We start from the raw sequence: 19,294 nt of genomic DNA on the forward strand, positions 1-19,294 counted from the left end.
CTTTGAAATGTCATTTTGCTGTCAGACTGTTCTAAACACGGGAAACATGCGTCCCTTTACAGGCATACTATAGACACCCCCCAGGTACGAAATTTAAAGGAATATTACACTTTTATTGTTTCACTTTAAGCATTATTAAAATCACTGCTCCTGAAAAAATGGCCACTTTAAAAAATTTTTTTTTGCATTGATCCATGTCCCCTGGGGCAGGACCCAGGTCCCCAAACACTTTTTATGACAATAACTTGCATATAAGCCTTTAAAATTAGCACTTTTGATTGCTCCCATAGACTTTTAAAGGGTGTTCCACGGCTTTCGAATTTGCCACGAACACCCCAAATTGTTTGCTGTTCAGCGAACTGGCGAACAGCCGATGTTCAAGTCGAACATGATTTCGACTCGAACTCGAAGCTCATTCCTAGTGCAGAGTATATAGTGCAGTCAGTGTAACATATATAATCCAGTGCAGGGTATATAGTGCAGTTAGTGTAGTATATACTGTATAATACAGTACACAGTATATAGTGCTGTCAGTGTAGTGTATATAACGCAGTGCAGAGAATATAGTGCAGTCGGTGTAGTGTATATAAGGCAGTGCAGACTATATATTGCAGTCAGTGTAGTATACACTGTATAATACAGTGCAGAGTATATAGTGCAGTCAGTGTAGTGTATATAAGGCAGTGCAGACTATATATTGCAGTCAGTGTAGTATACACTGTATAATACAGTGCAGAGTATATAGTGCAGTCAGTGTAGTGTATATAACATAGTGCAGTGTAGTGCAGAGTATATAATACAGTGCAGTGCAGATTATATAATACAGTGATATGGGATCCCTCCCCCAAAATCCATACCAGGCACTTTGGGTCTGGTATAGATTTTAAGGGGAACTCCACACCAAATTTTTTTAAAAAATGGCGTGGGGTCCCCCCAAAATCTATACCAAATCTATACCTCCCTCCTGAACCAAACCAGGCCCTCAACACTGGGCTGTGGTTGTCAGGGTCTGCAGGGTGGGGGCTTATCGGAATCTGGAATCCCCAGATCCCCCCCCCCTATGTGAATTGGTATCGGGTACATTGTACCCCTACCCATTCACCAAAAAAGTGAAAAAAACAAGAGACAGTTTTTGATAAATCTTTTATTAAAAAATAAAAACGTATCCCGCTGTGTAAATCTGCTGTCAATCACGCCACCCGGTGGACCCGAAAAATAGCATAAATGGAAAATGCTCCGCCTCCATGGGAGGCCTCCTATTGACTGCTCTCTGTTCACTTTGACAGCTCTTATATAAGCAAGGGCGGATCCTCCCAGTGACATAACCGGGTGACCCTGCCCCTTCTCATGTGTGCGTGATTTACATTTTTATCTTGTGAGTGTACCATATACCTTGCGATTACAATTTTACTTTAATACTACACTGAGGTGGCACTTCCGATGTTTTCTCCTCCTCCGTACAAAAGACAGTGGCCACCCCCATGGCCTTTTTTACCAGACCTTTGCCTATTAGACTTCAAAATGGGGAAATTTGATATTTCAGATTTAGCCCCGGAGTACACTCAGACAATGGAAAGATAATTTTATACAGAAATGTTCAGATCTTATCAAGTAAAACAAAAACATGTCACTGCTATCCTGACCTGACGTAAAGCTCCAACAACATGTATTTGCCAAATTCATCACCAAAATAGACCAAGAGATTTTGCTACAATGTTATCAATGATCATTAATGTGTTTTGTAAAATGTCGATAGAACATTTTATTATCTGATCGATTTGTATTACAGAGGGGACCTCCTTTACTGTAGTGATGGATGCATATATTAAGTATTGGGGTTATTCATACTACTTGGAGAAAGTTCTGAATTCTGTATCAGCCAGATTCCCCTGTGTCACACGACAATATACTTCAGTAATCCTGGACTATGCAGGTAAATACAAAAGTCACTACTTTACTTGTTACATTGTAACATTTCAATTTCTATGCAATGTTTCATTCTTGTAGAAATGATTTCAGTGGTATCCCTCTATGAGTGCAGTCAGGCTGACCATTGAGGTGAATTTCACAAAGTGTCCATCCACTCTCAGCCTGACATGTAATTCTTCACTCTCTGCCACTGCACTGATGCTCACCTCTTCCTCCTCTATCCCGTGTACAGGTTTTCACTTTCTGTTTCTGAACCTTCGCTCACATTTTTACTCTCCATCCCTGAATTTTTGCACATTTCCTTATTTCCTGCACCTGAACTGATGTGCATTCATCCCCCTATATACAATCATCAGCGGGATGTCTAAATCCTTCTTTGCCTGATATCTCACTCAGCCTCTGATGTGATAGCTGGGAGGGGTTTAAGAAATGACATCACTTCCCAAACTTATATGGAGGCATGGTGGATATCTACAGAAAGGCATAAATGTTCCACTGACCCATTAATGTAACTGCTTTTTCAGGACATTACTGGGACCCTAAAAACTTCAAAACAAACTATTTTAAAAATAATGAAACTCTTCTATCATATCTGCTTTTCTGCAAATAAATTATAAACATAGAATTGAAACTCTGTCTGAGCCTTTAATTAAGGGGAACCTAAAAGAGCTGGGGAGTAGGTCTGAGCCAAACACTCCCCGGTTCAGTTCGCACCAGAACATGCGAACAGACCAAAAATTTGTGCAAACACACAAACATCATTAAAGTCTATGGGACACGAACATGAAAAATCAAAAGTGCTCATTTTGAAGGCTTATATGCAAGTTATTGTCATAAAAAGTGTTTGGGGACCTGGATCCTGCCCCAGGGGACATGGATCAATGCAAAAAATGTTTTAAAAACAGCCATTTTTTCAGGAGCAGTGATTTTAATAATGCTTAAAGTGAAACATTAAAAAGGAAATATTCATTTAAAAATCATCATGGGGGGTCCCCTTAGTCTGCCTGTAAAGTAGCACATCTTCCCCATGTTTATAACAGCAAAATTAAATTTCTAAAGGAAAAAGGTAATTTAAAATAGCTTGCGGCTGTAATGTATTGCCGGATCCCGGCAATATCCATAAAAAATCATTGAAAAAAACTGAATGGGTTCCCCCCAAAAATTGGCGTGTGGTCCCTCTAAATCCACACCAGGCCCTTCAGGTCTGGTATGGATTTTAAGGGGAACCCCGTTCCAAAATAAAAAAAAATCATGGTGTGGGGGTCCACCCAAAAATCCATACCAGATCCTTATTCGAGCATGCAACCTGGCAGGCCATAGAAAAAGGGGGGGACAAGGGAGCCCCCCTCCTGAACCATACCAGGCCACATGCCCTTAACATGATGTTGATGGGGCCAAGGGCCTCATCCCCACAACCCTTGCCCGGTGGTTGTGGGGGTCTGCGAACAGGTGGCTTATCAGAATCTGGAAGCCCCGTTTAAAATGTGGGCCCCCAGATCCCACCCCCACATGTGAATGGGTATCATTAAAAGTAAAAACGTCAGGAGTCCGTTTTTGACAATTCCTTTTTAAAGAAAAAAGTGTCCCGCAATGTAAATCCATCAATCCGTCAATCATGGCATCCATCGGTCTTTTTTTTAAACAAGAAAAAACTCTGCCTCCATGGGAGACTTCCCCAATGATGTAAACGGGTGACCCCACCCCATCTGAGGTCACATTACGTCACATGACATCACAAGGGGGGCGGGGTCACCCATTTTTTTAAAATATAGGACTTTTTAAAAATTGTCTACTGTTGTTTTTACTTTGTTGTTTTTACTTTTTTTGACACTTTTTTGGTTAAAGGGTAGAGGTACAATGTAGGGGGAGCGGGATCTTGGGCCCCCTTCCAAATTCTGATAAGCCCCTCACCCGCAGACCCCCACAACCACCGGGCCAGGGTTGTGGGGATGAGGCCCTATATATATATATATATATATATATATATATATATATATTAGACTGATTGTGTATATATATCAAATACACTGCAACTAACTAACCTGCCTGCCTAATCTAGCTCAATCTATCTCTGTCTTCACACTACACATGGCCGCTATGTAAGAATCCTTATATAGTGTGGGGTGTGGACTCAGTCCCCTGAGCCATGATTGGCCAAAGGCACCCTGTCTTTGGCCAATCATGGCTCTCTCAGCAGAGCGCGCTGTGAAGGGCCAAAGCATGCAGGTCAGGTGTGTGCTTTGGTCAATCATCACACAGCAATGCACTGCGATTTTTCAGTGCATTATGGGGCATTCTGTGACGCTCAAATTTCCAGAGCATGCACCATATTATTACGTTTGACGCAAACATTAATTTCATTCATACTGGGGAGTAATAAGCAAGCATGAAAGTGGCGGTAAAGGTAAAAATGTTTTCAAAGGTCGTTCTCTGCACACATTTTATTATAGTAACTCCCCTGCAGCCCCCTCCTGAATACTTACCTGAGCCTCATCTCAATCCAGTGCTGTGCACACCTGTAGCAGCTCTTCTCCCATCTCCCTTGTCTCACAGACTTGGCTGAGAGCAGAGAGTGGGGGGCAGGGCAATGCTGGGCTATGAGTCTGAATAGACGCAAACAGCCTGGCTCGGGATTGAGCACACAAGAGTGCCCACCATAGGAACCGGCTTCTTATGGGGGGAGGAGCCAGGAGTTCTGATGGAAGACCCCAGAAGAGGAGGATCAGTGCTGCTCTGTGCAATAACATTACACAGAGCAGGTAAGTATAACATGTTTATTATTTTAATAAAAAAGGAACTAAAGCTTTACAATCACGTTAACCAACATGCCACAGTACAGTCATCTTGTACAGGCAATCACATACCTGTACATCACAGCATGCACACGCAGACACAAAAGACAGTGTGGTTATTTGCTGCAGCACAACCCAAACAGTGACCAATGATTTATGGCCAGGACCCGCTGATTGGCTAAGCAAATGACAGAAGAGAACTCTGTGTTGGTAAACAACACAGAGCTCTCTTAATGAAGCAACAACATGACTCTACTTTTCTCCCTGCAAAGCACGGGCACATTGCTGAGTGAAACAGCAAACACACTAAACATTGTTAGGGACACATTTAACCCCTTCATCTCCCTAGATGGTAACCCCTTCCCAGCCAGTTGTATTAGGAAAGGTGACAGCATATAGCAATATCACTGATCACTGTATTAGTGTCAATGGTGGTATCAGTGGCAGTTAGTCAGTTCACCCCCCCAGTGTCAGTTGGTGTCAGATTGTCCACTGCACTATTACAGTCCCACTATAAGTTGCTTATTGTCACCATTACTAGTATAAACAAGAACAAATAAAAATTCTAGTATACTGTATATCCCATAGTCTGTAGACTCTATAACTTTCAAGCAAACAATCAATATACACTTATTGGCATTTTTTTTTTACCAAAAACATGTAGCAGAATAGATTTTGGCCTACATTTATGAAGAAATTGTATTTTTTTTTATTTTTCTATTGGAAATATTTTATAACAGAAAGTATTACATATTTATTTATTTTATTTATTTGAGGGTCATTTTATTTGTTTATATTGCAAATAATTAAAAAAAAAAAAAAAAAAAAAACAGTAGTGATCAAATACCACCAAAAGAAAGCTCTATTTGTGTGAAAAAAGGATATAGATTTTGTTTGTGTAGAACATTGCATGACTGTGAAATCGGCAGTTAAAGTAGCGCAGTGCCAAACAGCAAAAAATAGCCTGGTTTATAAATGGGGTAAAATCTTCCGGAGCTAAAGTGGTTCACTATCACATCTTACAGGGTGCAGAGATCAGGGGTATGTAATGTATAGCACAGCCTACAGATCAGAATATGTAATGTATAGTACAGCCTATAGAGCAGAATATGTAATGTATAGTGCAGCCTACAAATCAGAATATGTAATGTATAGTACAGCCTACAGATCAGAATATGTAATGTATAGTGCAGCCTACAGATCAGAATATGTAATGTATAGTACAACCTACAGATCAGAATATGTAATGTATAGCACAGCCTACAGATCAGAATATGTAATGTATAGTACAGCCTACAGATCAGAATATGTAATGTATAGCACAGCCTACAGATCAGAATATGTAATGTATAGTACAGCCTACAGAGCAGAATATGTAATGTATAGCACAGCTTATAAGGTACAGTGATGAGGACTATGTGACAAGCAGCATAGAGTACAGCAGACATGAGGACAACATAAAGCACATCATACAGAGTGCAGCAGAGTATGATATGTACATTCCACAAGGAATCATTCTTTGGGCCAATCAAATCACTATCAATATTTAGCAGTCAGAGAGAAGTGATCTCGCCTTAAAATGGGTATAATTGGAATCTGTACATTATTTTATTTTTTTATGAGCAGAACTGATATTAACAAACTACATTGCTAAGCCGAGAAGCTGAGGATATCACGGTTTGGTTGGGTGGTTTGGTTCTCTTACTATTTCTTATGCTATTATTAATGTTTATAACTTTTATTTTCATTTTTATATTAATCTCTACTTTTCAATATTTTTTTTTTTTAGACACAAATGAAACCATCACCAATGACAAGAGTGGTTTCATACAAAGCATAACAGGAAACTATGGGGATGACTATTCTGCTTATTATAATTCCTATTACCATATATTAAACTGCAATCAGTCCCTCCTCTATGGGCTGAAGAGAGCTCTGCAGATTTCCCCCGCTGAGTCCGTCATTTGGGTTTATACACTTGGCTCCATGACAGATTACAATGACACTCAGCTCCTGTCTGATGTTCATACATTGCTGGAGGAAAAGAAGTCCCAAGTAAGACTCTTCCATGTAAAGTCATACATCATCTATGTACAGTCATGGCCAAAAATATTGGCACCCCTGCATTTCTGTCAGATAATGCACCACTTCACCCAGAAAATTGTGGCAATGATACATGTTTAGGCATTCTCATGTTTATTTCTTTTTTTTTATTATTGGTATGACACAAAAAGTGGAGAAACAAAAAAGCCAAATCTGACACATTACACATAAAACTCTAAAAATGGACTGGACAAAATGATTGGCACCCCAATTATAATATTTGGCAGCACACCTCTTGGAAAAAATATCTGAAATCAATGGCTTCCTATAACCATCAATGAGTTTCTTACACCTCTCTATTGGTATTTTGGACCTCTCTTCTTTCCCCCACTGCTCCAGGTCTCTCAGATTGGAAGAGTTCCTTTTCACTACTGCTGTTTTGAGATCTCTCAACAGGTGCTCTATGGGGTTTAGATTTGGAATCATTGCTGGCCAGTTCAGTACTCTCCATTTCTGGGTTCATTTTGACGTGTGCTTTGGGTTATTGTCCTGCTGTAAGACCCTTGACCTCTGACAGAGACCCAACTTTCCGACACTAGGCTCTACTTTGCACTCCAGAATTCTTTAGTAATCTTCAGATTTCATAATGCCATGCAGACAGTCAAGACATCCAGTGCCTGAAGCAGCAAAGCAAACCCAAAAACATCAGTGAACCTCCACCGTGTGTGACTATAGGGACTGAAAACAGTAGAATGATGGGCTTTACCAAAAAGCTGTAATTTAGTTCCATCTGTCCACAGTACATTCTCCTAAATGCATTTTGTATTTCTCAGGTACATTTTGGCAAACTCCAATCTGTTTTTTTTCATGTTTCTGTGTCAACAGTGGGGTCTTACTATAGCGTCCCTTTTCATGCAGATAGCGATGTATAGTTTGAGCAGACACATTTGTGCCCTGTGCCTGAAAGTCAGCTTGAATTTTTCTAGGAGTTGATTGAGGTTCTTTATCCTCCTTGCGAATAATCCTTCATTGCAGTCTTTGATCATTTATTCTCTTTTATCCACATCCAGGGAGATTAGCTACAGTGCCATGGGCTGTAAACTTCTTGACAATGTTGCACACAGGAACATTAAGATCTCTGGGGATGGACTTGTAACCTTGAGATTTTCCAAGCTTTTCCACAATTTTTGTTCTCAAATCCTCAGACAATTCTTTGCTGCTCTTTCTCTTCTCCATGCTCCGTATGGCACACAGAGACACACAACAGAATGGTTGAGTCAATTTTTCACCATTTTAACTGGTTACTGGTGTGATTTCTATATTGTCAGACCCTGTTAATTGATACAGGTGAGTTTAATAACAAATTACAGGACCATCACAAACTTGGAATGCAATTATTTCTTACATTTTTGAGAAGGTGCCAATAATTTTGTCCATTCCATTTTTGGAGTTTTGCTTGGAATGTTTTAGATTTGGCCTCTTGTTTCTCCACTTTTTTGTGTCATACCGATACAAACACAAGAAATAAACAGGAGAATGCCTAAACATTTGTAATTGCAACAATTTTCTGGGTGAAGTGGTGCATTGTCAAAAAAAGGTTAGAAAGTCCTTCGCTTATTCTCCCTCCTGGTGGAGGCGATTTTGGTAAACTTGTGACTGTTAAATGAAAATTAAAAGTAAACACATAAATAGAGAAAAGGCAAGGAATAGGGGCGCCTCTGAGAAATTATCATAAAACACTTTATTTTAAACAAAATATCCACTCACATGAAAGTAGAAGAAGGCATGTACAGGAGCATGGTGAGGGCTGAAGAGCTGAAAAACACAGGGCTGTAGGCAGAAGCTGTATCAATGTAGCTGAAGCACAATCAAGTCCAGGCAGGCAGGGGTGCAGATGACTGAGCACATACACACACCGGTGTAATGCAATGTCCCTGGAAGATGGTGTCAGTAGTCCAGTGGAAGAGGAAAGGGTCAGTCCAATGATGGCATGAATGTCAGTAGAAAGAAGGAGAAGGAAGTCTGGCTGGATGGCAGGGCTGCGCTGTATCTCCACAGTGATCACACTGTCCCTGTATGGTAAGGGGAGAGACACAGCCGTGTGTGTGAGATGGAAGCGAGGCTTGGAGAGCAGACACAGGCCAGCGCCGAGCCGTGACGTCATCAACATGCGACGCGTTTCTGAAATTGCTAGCTATAGATGGATGGAATAGCCACATTCCTTTTTCAAGCATGGATAGGTTTAATATAGGCGGAACAAGGGGCGGAACCAGAAACATGAATGGAGACACAGACTAATGCAGAGGGGAAGGGGAGGAACCAAGGGAGACAGGAAATGGGACAGAAAATGGGACAGAGAACTGTGAATATAGGAAATACGATTTAGAAATGGTAAAAAATAATTAAAAATAGAGAAAAAATAATAAATAAATAATAAAAAAATGATGAAAGAATTAAAAGCTGAAAAGTAAATATAGATATATGAATATAATAAATAATATAAATAAATACATGGTCGGGGAATATAATAAAAATAAAAGATTAATTAATTAAATAAGAGACACTATGTTACAGGAGAGATATATGATATATATGGGGAAAAGAATGTATGCTAGAGAAATGAAAAACTACAAAATAGATATACATGTATAAATATAATAAATGGATATAAATGAATGTATAAATATAATAGATAGATATAAATGAATGTATGATTAGGGAATGTGGAGAAAACAAAAAATTACTAGGATAAAAGACACCATGTGACGGGAGGGGTATGTAATATGTGGGACTAAAAATGTAAGCTGGATGCCATATTGGAGAAAAAAAAGGGTGAGGGGGGGAGAGGGAGGGGGGGGAAATATAGAGAGAATGTAAGTATATGTATGAATAAAATAAAATATTAATACACAGTGTATATGTGCATATAAATGATTGCAAGAGGGAAAAAAGGGAAAGAAGACGAAGGAAAGGGGGAAAGAGGGAAAAGGAGGATAAAGAAAGGAAGAGGGGGGGGAGGGGAGGGGGGGACATATATATATATATATATATATATATATATATATATATATATATATATATATATATATATATATATATATATATATATATATATATATATATATATATATGTACATACATACATACATACACATACACAAAAAGCATCACATCACCTCCTGGGTTACCAATACTTACTGGAGTGAACCCGCCACCCCTAATAAAATATATAAAACAGGTAGGAAGATAAAACCTGTGATAAAATGACAAAAATATACCTATAAATATGGACATATAAAATTTCAAAATACAGTATCATCAGAGTAATCCGTAAGAGAAATGTGGGGCGAGAAAGACTATAGTACTGTGGCTATTTCTATACCTTCATTGAGGCCAGCTTGAGTCATAGATTTGGAGATTTGCTCGATAACCCACACTTCGAGATCAACGGTGGATTTTTTGTGATGTTCGGCAAAGTGGCGGGGGACACTATGTAAGTCTTTGCCACCCTCAATGAGTCGTCAATGTTGTCCAAACCGTTGCCTCAGGGGGCAGATGGTGCGTCCAACATAGATCAACCCACAAGGGCACTTTAGACCGTATACAACGAACTCAGATGAGCAGTTGTAAAATTGATCCAATGAGTATGTTTTACCTTTAGAAACAAATGATTTTTTACCATGCTGGACAAACGAGCAAGTTTTACAATGAATCTTCTTACATTGAAACATGCCCACTAAGGGTATAAGCTGAGTGGGGTTAGTAGTAATATGGTCTGACGGAAATTTGCTCGGAGCGATTTTATTTTTCAGAGATGGAGCTTTCCAGTAAGTAATCCTAGGTATGCATGGGAGAATAGTTTTAAGGAGGGAGTCTTGTTGTAGTATGTTCCAATGTTTTTGCAAAATATTTTCCATTTTTTTATATTGAAAATTAAAAGTAGTTAAAAATCTCATTGAATGGTCTGATGTGGCTTCCCTTTCTTTTTTGGTGGGTTTTCCTTTGGAATAGTAATTGCAAGCTTGGTCCACTAACTCTTGGGGATATTCTTTATCAGCAAACTTCTTTTTTAGTAGGATACTCTGGGTGTCGTAGTCAGTGTCTAGGGTACAATTTTGTCTAAGGCGGAAGAACTGGCCTTTGGGTATGTTATTGGTCCATTTTAGGTAGTGGCAACTCTTATAATGTAAAAAAGAGTTGCCAGCTGTGGGTTTGATGTAGTTCTTTGCAATGATACTTTCATCTACATGACTCAATTCGAGGTCCAAAAAGGCCAAGCAATTGGGATCAGAGACGTGTGTGAAAGATAAACCGTGGGGATTATGGTTGCAGTGATCTACAAATGAAGTAATGGAATCAATAGGACCGTCCCAGATTACAATTAAATCGTCTATGTACCGGCCAAAAAATACAATATGGGATGAATACGGATTGTTATGTGAGATGTAATGTTCTTCCCAATAGCCCATGGCTAAGTTGGCGTATGGCACCTCTCGCACAAACATAAATACTTAAAAAAAACAGGTGCGCTAATCAATAAATTCACAGTGCAAAAAATGGGGCATGAAATCCTCACATACAAAGGTAAGTGTAATAATTAGTGAAAAAAATGTCCCAGTCTCCTTTCCCAGCTGAAGTCTATTACGGGGGAACGCGTCGGGTGGAGCCCATTGTGAGATGTCTATACCATTGAGCAAGCTGGAGCAAACCAGCACTCTGTTTTGTGTGCATTTTTTTGCTGATTTCTGGTTGCCTTGATGTAAGTGTTTAGTGTGCCGTTTTTAATAAACCCCTTTTTGAAACATACTGCACTACGAGGCTTTCCTCTTCTTCCCACATATGCTCTGGGATTTATCCTTGAGCCTTTAGATTGGATATCAGCCCATCCATTAATACAAAGGTTCCTGTGTCTATTTACAAATTGGATCTGCTGTCGCAGCCCAGCCTGTTGGAGCCTGTTGGGATTACTATCCAGCGTTTGAGATCTCCACCGTTCGGGAGAAGCAAATCTATGTGGTGATGGGATATTCACCATCTATGCCATTTGTCTTTTGAAGAACATTGAAGTTTTTATTCACTTGGTTCACTTAATTCCCTTTCTTACAAGAGTCTTCCAGTTGGACACTTATTTATTCATTTTTTGGACTGAATCTTATTTTTTAGATTTCGCTATTAGTCAAAATTGTTTTCACTAATTATTACACTTACCTTTGTATGTGAGGATTTCATGTCCCATTTTTTGCACTGTGAATTTATTGATTTGCGCACCTGCTTTTTTAATTATGAAGGGGTGAATTATCTGACAGAATGCAGGGGTGCCGATATTTTTGCCCATGACTGTATCTCTAAACCACAAGGTAAACATTTTATTTTTCTCTACAGGTTTATTTTCTGTTGGCCCCATGGTGGTATTGTACACTGAGTGATTCCCAGCGTGATGTTTTAAATGACATTTCATCTCTTAGTTATGGAGAAGTGATTCCTATATCTTATAATTATTTTATGGTAAGAATCATATTAGAATCATAGTTTAAGTGAAGGCAGAAATATGTTGATGGTGGACACTTTATGTATGGGGCTGAATTTCAATTATACTGTATACATCTGTAGACGGCTTTAGAGGTGATAATCCACAATGATCTGAACTGCCATAGGTTCAGTTCAGCAGGGGTTTGGTGAACTTTAAAGGATTTGAGATGCCAAACCTCAACTAAACCCCATTTAAGTCAATGGAAGTCAAATCTGTCAAATTAAAAATGTCAATTTTCTGGGCTAATAAGAAAAGGAGTGTCAAAAATATCACGGGGATAGACACTTCTCCTAGGAACGTCTACCAATGCTCAGGTAAAAGCTGGAATGATACAGAAGCCAATAACAAAGAGCACCCCACTGGAACTTGAATGCTTTGGTTGCAATTGGGGAGGAGTTCCTCACAAAAGCTGAGTCTTCTGAAGAATCTATGCGCTATTATGCCGCGTACATGCGGCCGGAATTCCCGACTAAAAAAGTCTGATGGGAGCTTTTGGTCGGACATTCCGCCTGTTGGCATTCTGACGGACCTAGATGGAGGACATGCTCTAAATCTTTCCATCAGAAATGCAGATGGAGTTTATCCTGTTGGCAGTCCGGCCATGTGTACGGGGCATAAGACTTCTCCCCTGCTATCTATCCTCACACCCATCTTGAGGGCCTTTTACCTGGCTGCAGATCACTTGCTAAGCTACTTCTGCCTCATCAGGTGTGGTCTCTCTGAGCTGCTAATTGAGGAAAGCAGAGAAATGTATATTTTCTAGACATAGGGAAAAACACAGAAAGCGCCACCTCAGTGTAGTATTAAAGCAAAGTTTTAATCACAAGGTATATAGTACACTCACAAGATAAAAATGGAAATCAAGCTCATCTGTGTGTATGGGGGGGGGGTGACTCGCCAGGCGTCCGAGACCGTCATCCAGGCATGAGGGAGATAGCAGGGGATCTGTTATGCAGTCCTGTGGCCACCAGGAAGTTGCCCATAACCAGCGTGGAATGCACAGAAATTATGTCCCCAGAAGTGAACGGGCATCAAGGAGAGACCATTCTTGATGGGCAGAATAGGCAGGCTACGAGCTCTGAGCATTGGCTCCTTCTACAGGCCTAACATGGCAGTGCTGGAAAGGTGCTATTTATGTGCCCAGGCTGAGGAACAACAAGCTCCAGCACACACAGAGCACCACCAGCACCCACACAGAAATAAGTATGAGTTGGGCCAGGATTTTAGTATAGACACTGATTATATTGCCAAAAAGATGATACATTAAGATATAAGCATTTAGAATAGTTAAAAATGTGCAACATGCATAAATGTGTGCATACATAAATAATAAAAAATGTAAACCCCTCACATTTGTGTAAATCTTTTCTTCTATCTTTTCATGTGACAACACTGAAGAAATGACACTTGTCTACAATGTAAAGTAGTGAGTGTACAGCTTGTATAACAGTGTAAATTTGCTGTCCCCTCAAAATAACTCAACACACAGCCATTAATGTCTAAACCGCTGGCAACCAAAGTGAGTACACCCCTAAGTGAAAATGTCCAAATTGGGCCCAATTAGTCATTTTTCCTATCCGATGTCATGTAACTCGTTAGTGTTATAAGTTATCAGGTGTGAATGGAGAGCAGGTGTGTTAAATTTGGTGTTATCGCTCTCACTCTCTCATACTGGTCACTGGAAGTTTAACATGGCACCTCATGGCAAAGAACTCTCTGAGGATCTAAAAAAAAAATATTATTGCTCTACATAAAGATGGCCTAGGCTATAAGAAAATTGCCAAGACCCTGAAACTGAGCTGCAGCACGGTGGCCAAGACCATACAGCGGTTTAACAGGACATGTTCCACTCAGAGCAGGCCTCACCATGGTCGACCAAAGATGTTGAGTGCACGTGCTCAGCGCCATATTCAGAGGTTGTCTTTGGGAAATAGATGTATAAGTGCTGCCAGCATTGCTGCAGAGGTTGAAGGGGTGGGGGGTCAGCCTATCAGTGCTCAGACCATACGCCACACACTGCATGAAATTGATCTGCATGGCTGTCGTCCCAGAAGGAAGACTCTTCTAAAGATGATGCACAAGAATGCCTGCAAACAGTTTGCTGAAGACAAGCAGACTATGGACATGGATTACTGGAACATTGTCCTGTGGTCTGAAGAGACCAAGATAAACTTATTTGGTTCAGATGGTGACAAGCGTGTGTGGCGGCAACCAGGTGAGGAGTACAAAGACAAGTGTGTCTTGCCTACAGTCAAGCATGATGGTGGGAGTGTCATGGTCTGGGGTTGCATGAGTACTGCCGGTACTGGGGAGCTACATTTCATTGAGGGAACCATGAATGCCAACATGTACTGTGATATACTGAAACAGAGCATGATCCCCTCCTTTCGGATACTGGGCCGCAGGGCAGTATTCCAACATGATAACAACCCCAAACACACCTCCAAGATGACCACTGCTTTGCTAAAGAAGCTGAGGGTAAAGGTGATGGACTGAACAAGCATGTCTCCAGACCTAAACCCTATTGAGCATCTGTGGAGCATCCTAAAAAGGAAGGTGGAGGAGCATAAGGTCTCTAACATCCACCAGCTCCGTGATGTCATCATGGAGGAGGGGAAGAGGACTCCAGTGGCAACCTGTGAAGCTCTGGAGAACTCCAGGCCCAAGAGGGTTAAGGCAGTGCTGGAAAATAATGGTGGCCACACAAAATATTGACACTTTGGGCCCAATTTGGAGATTTTCACTTAGGGGTGTACTGACTTTTGTTGCCAGCAGTTTAGACATTAATGGCTGTGTGTTGAGTTATTTTGAGGGGACAGCAAATTTACACTGTTATACAAGCTGTACACTCACTACTTTACATTGTAGCAAAGTGTCATTTCTTCAGTGTTGTCACATGAAAAGATCAAATAAAATATTTACAAAAATGTGTGGGGTGTACTCACTTTTGTGAGATACTGTATGTATGTGTGTGTGTGTGTGTGTATATATATATATATATATATATATATATATATATATATATATATATATATATATATTTATAATACTTTTATATATTTTATATCATATGTATATTTTTATATCTATGACCATAATATTGTGTACCGTATATTTTTTTTCTATATATTTTTTTACATATATTTTCTACATATTAGTTTTTGATATGATATATATATATATATATATATATATATATATATATATATATATATATATATATATATATATATATATATATTTTTTTTTTTTTTTATATAAAATATATATCATATATGTACACATAATGGTTAGCTATTTTTTTGGGCACTAAAATACAACAATATAGATTGATAGGAATTACAATAAAAGTGATAATAATAATCATAATAATAATAGTTCATGTATATATATCAACATATGTATGTTCATAAACTTTGTGCTTATTGAAAAAGTATTTAAATGATATTAAGGGATATTTAATAGCAATGAATAGTCAGAGAACATGTCAGAAATGGTGTGTAGGGGATTTAACGGTAGTGATAGAAATGCCTGTATATAGGGGTCTATAGGAGGATCAATACATGGCTGCACATAGTCACATCCACTGACCCAAATGTGCATAAATGTATAGACCATAATTGGTGACATGACCCATAGGGCTTTGTTAGCCAGAGGAAGAGGTCATGCTACAACATCAAGAGCAACATGAAACTAATATATGCAGTACTTACTATGGGTGTTGGTATTGAATGCAGAAGGAATAATGAAAATGGACCATAAGGGTCCACTAAAAAAGAAAAAGGGGGAACAAATTATACAGAATGAAAATCAACAAAACTACACTCCTTATACCTACACAGGGACTATGATGTAACGTGAGGGGTTATAAGAGGGTATGGACTTCCTGTGTTTTCCTGTGTTTCCCCTCCTTCTGATCTGTTCATAGACCTGGCTCCCTTTGAGGATTGCTGCCACCATTTATCTTAAAAACTGATCCTTTTAACCACTTCAATACCAGGCATTTTCACCTCCTTCCTGCCCAGGCCAATTTTCAGTTTTCAGTGCTGTCCCAATTTGAATGACAATTGCGCGGTCATACAACACTGTACCCAAATGAAATTTTTATCATTTTTTTCCCACAAATAGAGCTTTCTTTTGGTGGTATTTGACCTCTGTGTGTTTTTTTATTTTTTGCGCTATAAACAAAAGAAGAGTGACAAGTTACCCCATCTTTTGCGCTCACAGTTTCTTCTCCTATATTTCCTAGACATGTCAGGAACATAAGAGTTCTGGGAAATGGAATTAAAAGGGCCTGTGCCTGCATCTGATTATGGAGAGCAGCAGTAAAATTAGGAATTGTAGGTGAAAATCCAGACTGGAATTCTGATAAATGCGGAGTGGCAGCTGGTAGCATTGCATGGAGAGATCCCCAATAATCTGTGATTATTTGCCTTTTTAAGCATTGAATTTCTCAAAGTAAAAGATGCCAACAAATGTAACACCGGCCATATAATAAATAGAGCAAATCTTGCAGAGGCCGGCGTATTAGAGGGAGCCAATCTAATGTTTTTATCTTAAAGTAGTATTAAAAGTTTGGCTTAAAAAAACAAAAACAAACATGTTATACTTACCTGCTCTGTGCAGTGGTTTTGCACAGAGCAGTCCCAATCCTCTTCTTCTTGGGTCCTCCCCCAGTGCTTCTGGCTCCTTCCCCTTAAGTAGTACCCTAAATAACAAGCCGCTTGCTATGGGGGCACTGGTGAGTACCTGTTCCTGAGCCCTGCTCTGTGTCCATAGGCCCCACCCCCTATCTATTCTCATTGGCTCACTGGCTGTGATTGAGAGCAGTGGGAGTCAATGCTGCCTCAGCCAATGAGGAGAGGGAGTCCTGAGACAGCCAAGGCTCTTATGCACATCACTGGATCGACAGGGAACTCGAGATGGGTGAGTTTTAGGGGGGCTGTGGGGGGGGGGCAGTACACAAAGATTTTTTGCCTTCATGCATAGAATGAATAAAGGTAAAAAAACTTTCAATGTGTCATCCACTTTAAACCACAAGAGATGAGGCTGGGGAACTGATATGTTTTTATCTATATAATCTCAATGTTTGCTAAATCCCTGAAAGTTCTGTGAATGTTTCATAGTTCTGCATTGGAGGTTTTGTAGCTTATCTATATTACACAATCTCAAGACTGTGGGAATGCCCAACCCAGCACTCCTTGGTGGTTCCCAGGTCAGTATATGGAGCTCTAAGGTCTGCGCTAATCCAGAGTCATCTCAATAGAGACCACTGGACAAATTCTTTTAGGACAAGGCACCATTTATCATAATGTAATGGTATCTTTAGCCCTTGATGTATTAAGATATACTGCTACATCTGGGTGTATAAAGGAAATAAATGGGTTTTAACTATAGCAAAGGGATTTTGCCCATAAATGTATTCCTTTATAAAAGTTATTTGTTTTTTTTAAATAATGTTTTATTTCCCTCTTATTTTTTGGCAGGTATATCGCTCATTGGCATTACTGTTGTCTAAACCTCTAAATTCATCTGTGCCAATCCTGAACATCAACAAAAATTTCACTGACAATTATACTGACACGTTTAATGTTCCAACTTCCTTATCATATTTACTGATCACAGGAGATGAGACATTCACTCTTAATTTTACTGATCCGAATGGTAAGTTCATGACTGTAGATTTACAATAAGAGATTCTGAATGATTATACTTCATCATTTCCTACAACTGTAAAGCCCCGTACACACGGTTGGATTTTCCGACGGAAAATGTGTGATCGGAGCGTGTTGTCGGAAATTCCGACCGTGTATAAGCTCCATCGGACATTTTCCATCGGATTTTCTGACACACAAAGTTTGAGAGCAGGCTATAAAATTTTCCGACAACAAAATCCGATCTCGTCAATTCCGACCGTGTGTGGACAATTCCGACGCACAAAGTGCCACGCATGCTCAGAAGAAATTCTGAGACGGAAAAGCTCGGTCTGGTAAAATTAACGTTCGCAATGGATACAGCACTTTTGTCACGCTGCAATGTAAAAAATGGTTTAATACAGCGCACTCTCTTCTTCTTTATAATGTGAGAAGAATGAAGTAGTTTTATTGCTCATATTCACACACACTTCTCACAAACTTCTTTCTTTATTATTTATCGTGATTCCCTCAATATATTTTGATTTGTCACATCTGACCAAATTTCTTTTTTGTTGTTTTTTTTTTTTCAAGGCTGTTTTTTTTGGGGGGGGGTTGTATTTTTTCAAGGCTGATCTTTGTTTTATTTTATTTTTAGTTTTACTCCATAATATTTTTGTGTGTGTTTTGTGTGTCAAGTTACCACAACACCATTATTATCTTGTATTATTTAATTTCAAGGAGATTGTTTGGTGTTGGTGTCCCTTGTTAATTTCACATTGTATTTTTGAAATGTACCTGAATCCTCACAAACAAACTGTCCTTTTTTAAGGAAAACACACATAGGCAAGTATAATTGAAACAAATAATCCTTTATTAAGGGCTCAGAACCAAACAAAGAGGGAGGCAACGCTGGAGAAACATCATAAATTGGCAAAGCCTTGGACCCCCAGGACAGACATCAATTCTTTTACTGCAAAATTGGTGGCCTGAGGAGTCCATATCTAAGGGAGTGCAGTCTGGTCCAGGAGTCCCAGAGATCATGAAAGCAGCAGATGACATCTATGTCCCCAGGCTGTGGTACTACAAGAGGTTGCATCTTTTGCCAGACCAGACTGGACCCAGGTCATCACTCTCTGGTCTTCTTTCTACGCTTCCTTCCCGGCTGTGGCTCTGGTGTTGGAGATGTGGCAGGAGGAGGAGTAGGACCTGGAGGAGGAGGAGGAGGAGGAGTAGTAGGACCTGGAGGAGGAGGAGGACTATGTGTGAGGTTACAAATGTGGGTATCACATGATATTTGGCCCCTCAACCCCTTATTGAGAGCTTCCAAAATTAAGGACTCACACAGGAGTCATTGGCCCTCCTCC

General features: G+C 39.6%; 1 protein-coding gene across 1 annotated transcript in view; it reads left to right on the forward strand.

Annotated features, from left to right (window-relative positions):
* The first annotated feature begins 11,327 nt into the window (after positions 1-11,327).
* Positions 11,328-19,294, forward strand: part of LOC141147852 (uromodulin-like) — an 86,737-nt gene continuing 78,770 nt past the window's right edge. The window contains exons 1-3 of the mRNA XM_073635019.1: positions 11,328-11,348; positions 12,147-12,269; positions 17,781-17,958. Of these exons, the coding sequence (XP_073491120.1) occupies positions 11,328-11,348; positions 12,147-12,269; positions 17,781-17,958 (322 nt within the window). The remainder of the gene's footprint in view (positions 11,349-12,146; positions 12,270-17,780; positions 17,959-19,294) is intronic.

The sequence above is a fragment of the Aquarana catesbeiana genome, linkage group LG06 (assembly GCF_042186555.1).
Source record: "Aquarana catesbeiana isolate 2022-GZ linkage group LG06, ASM4218655v1, whole genome shotgun sequence".
Lineage (NCBI taxonomy): Eukaryota > Metazoa > Chordata > Amphibia > Anura > Ranidae > Aquarana > Aquarana catesbeiana.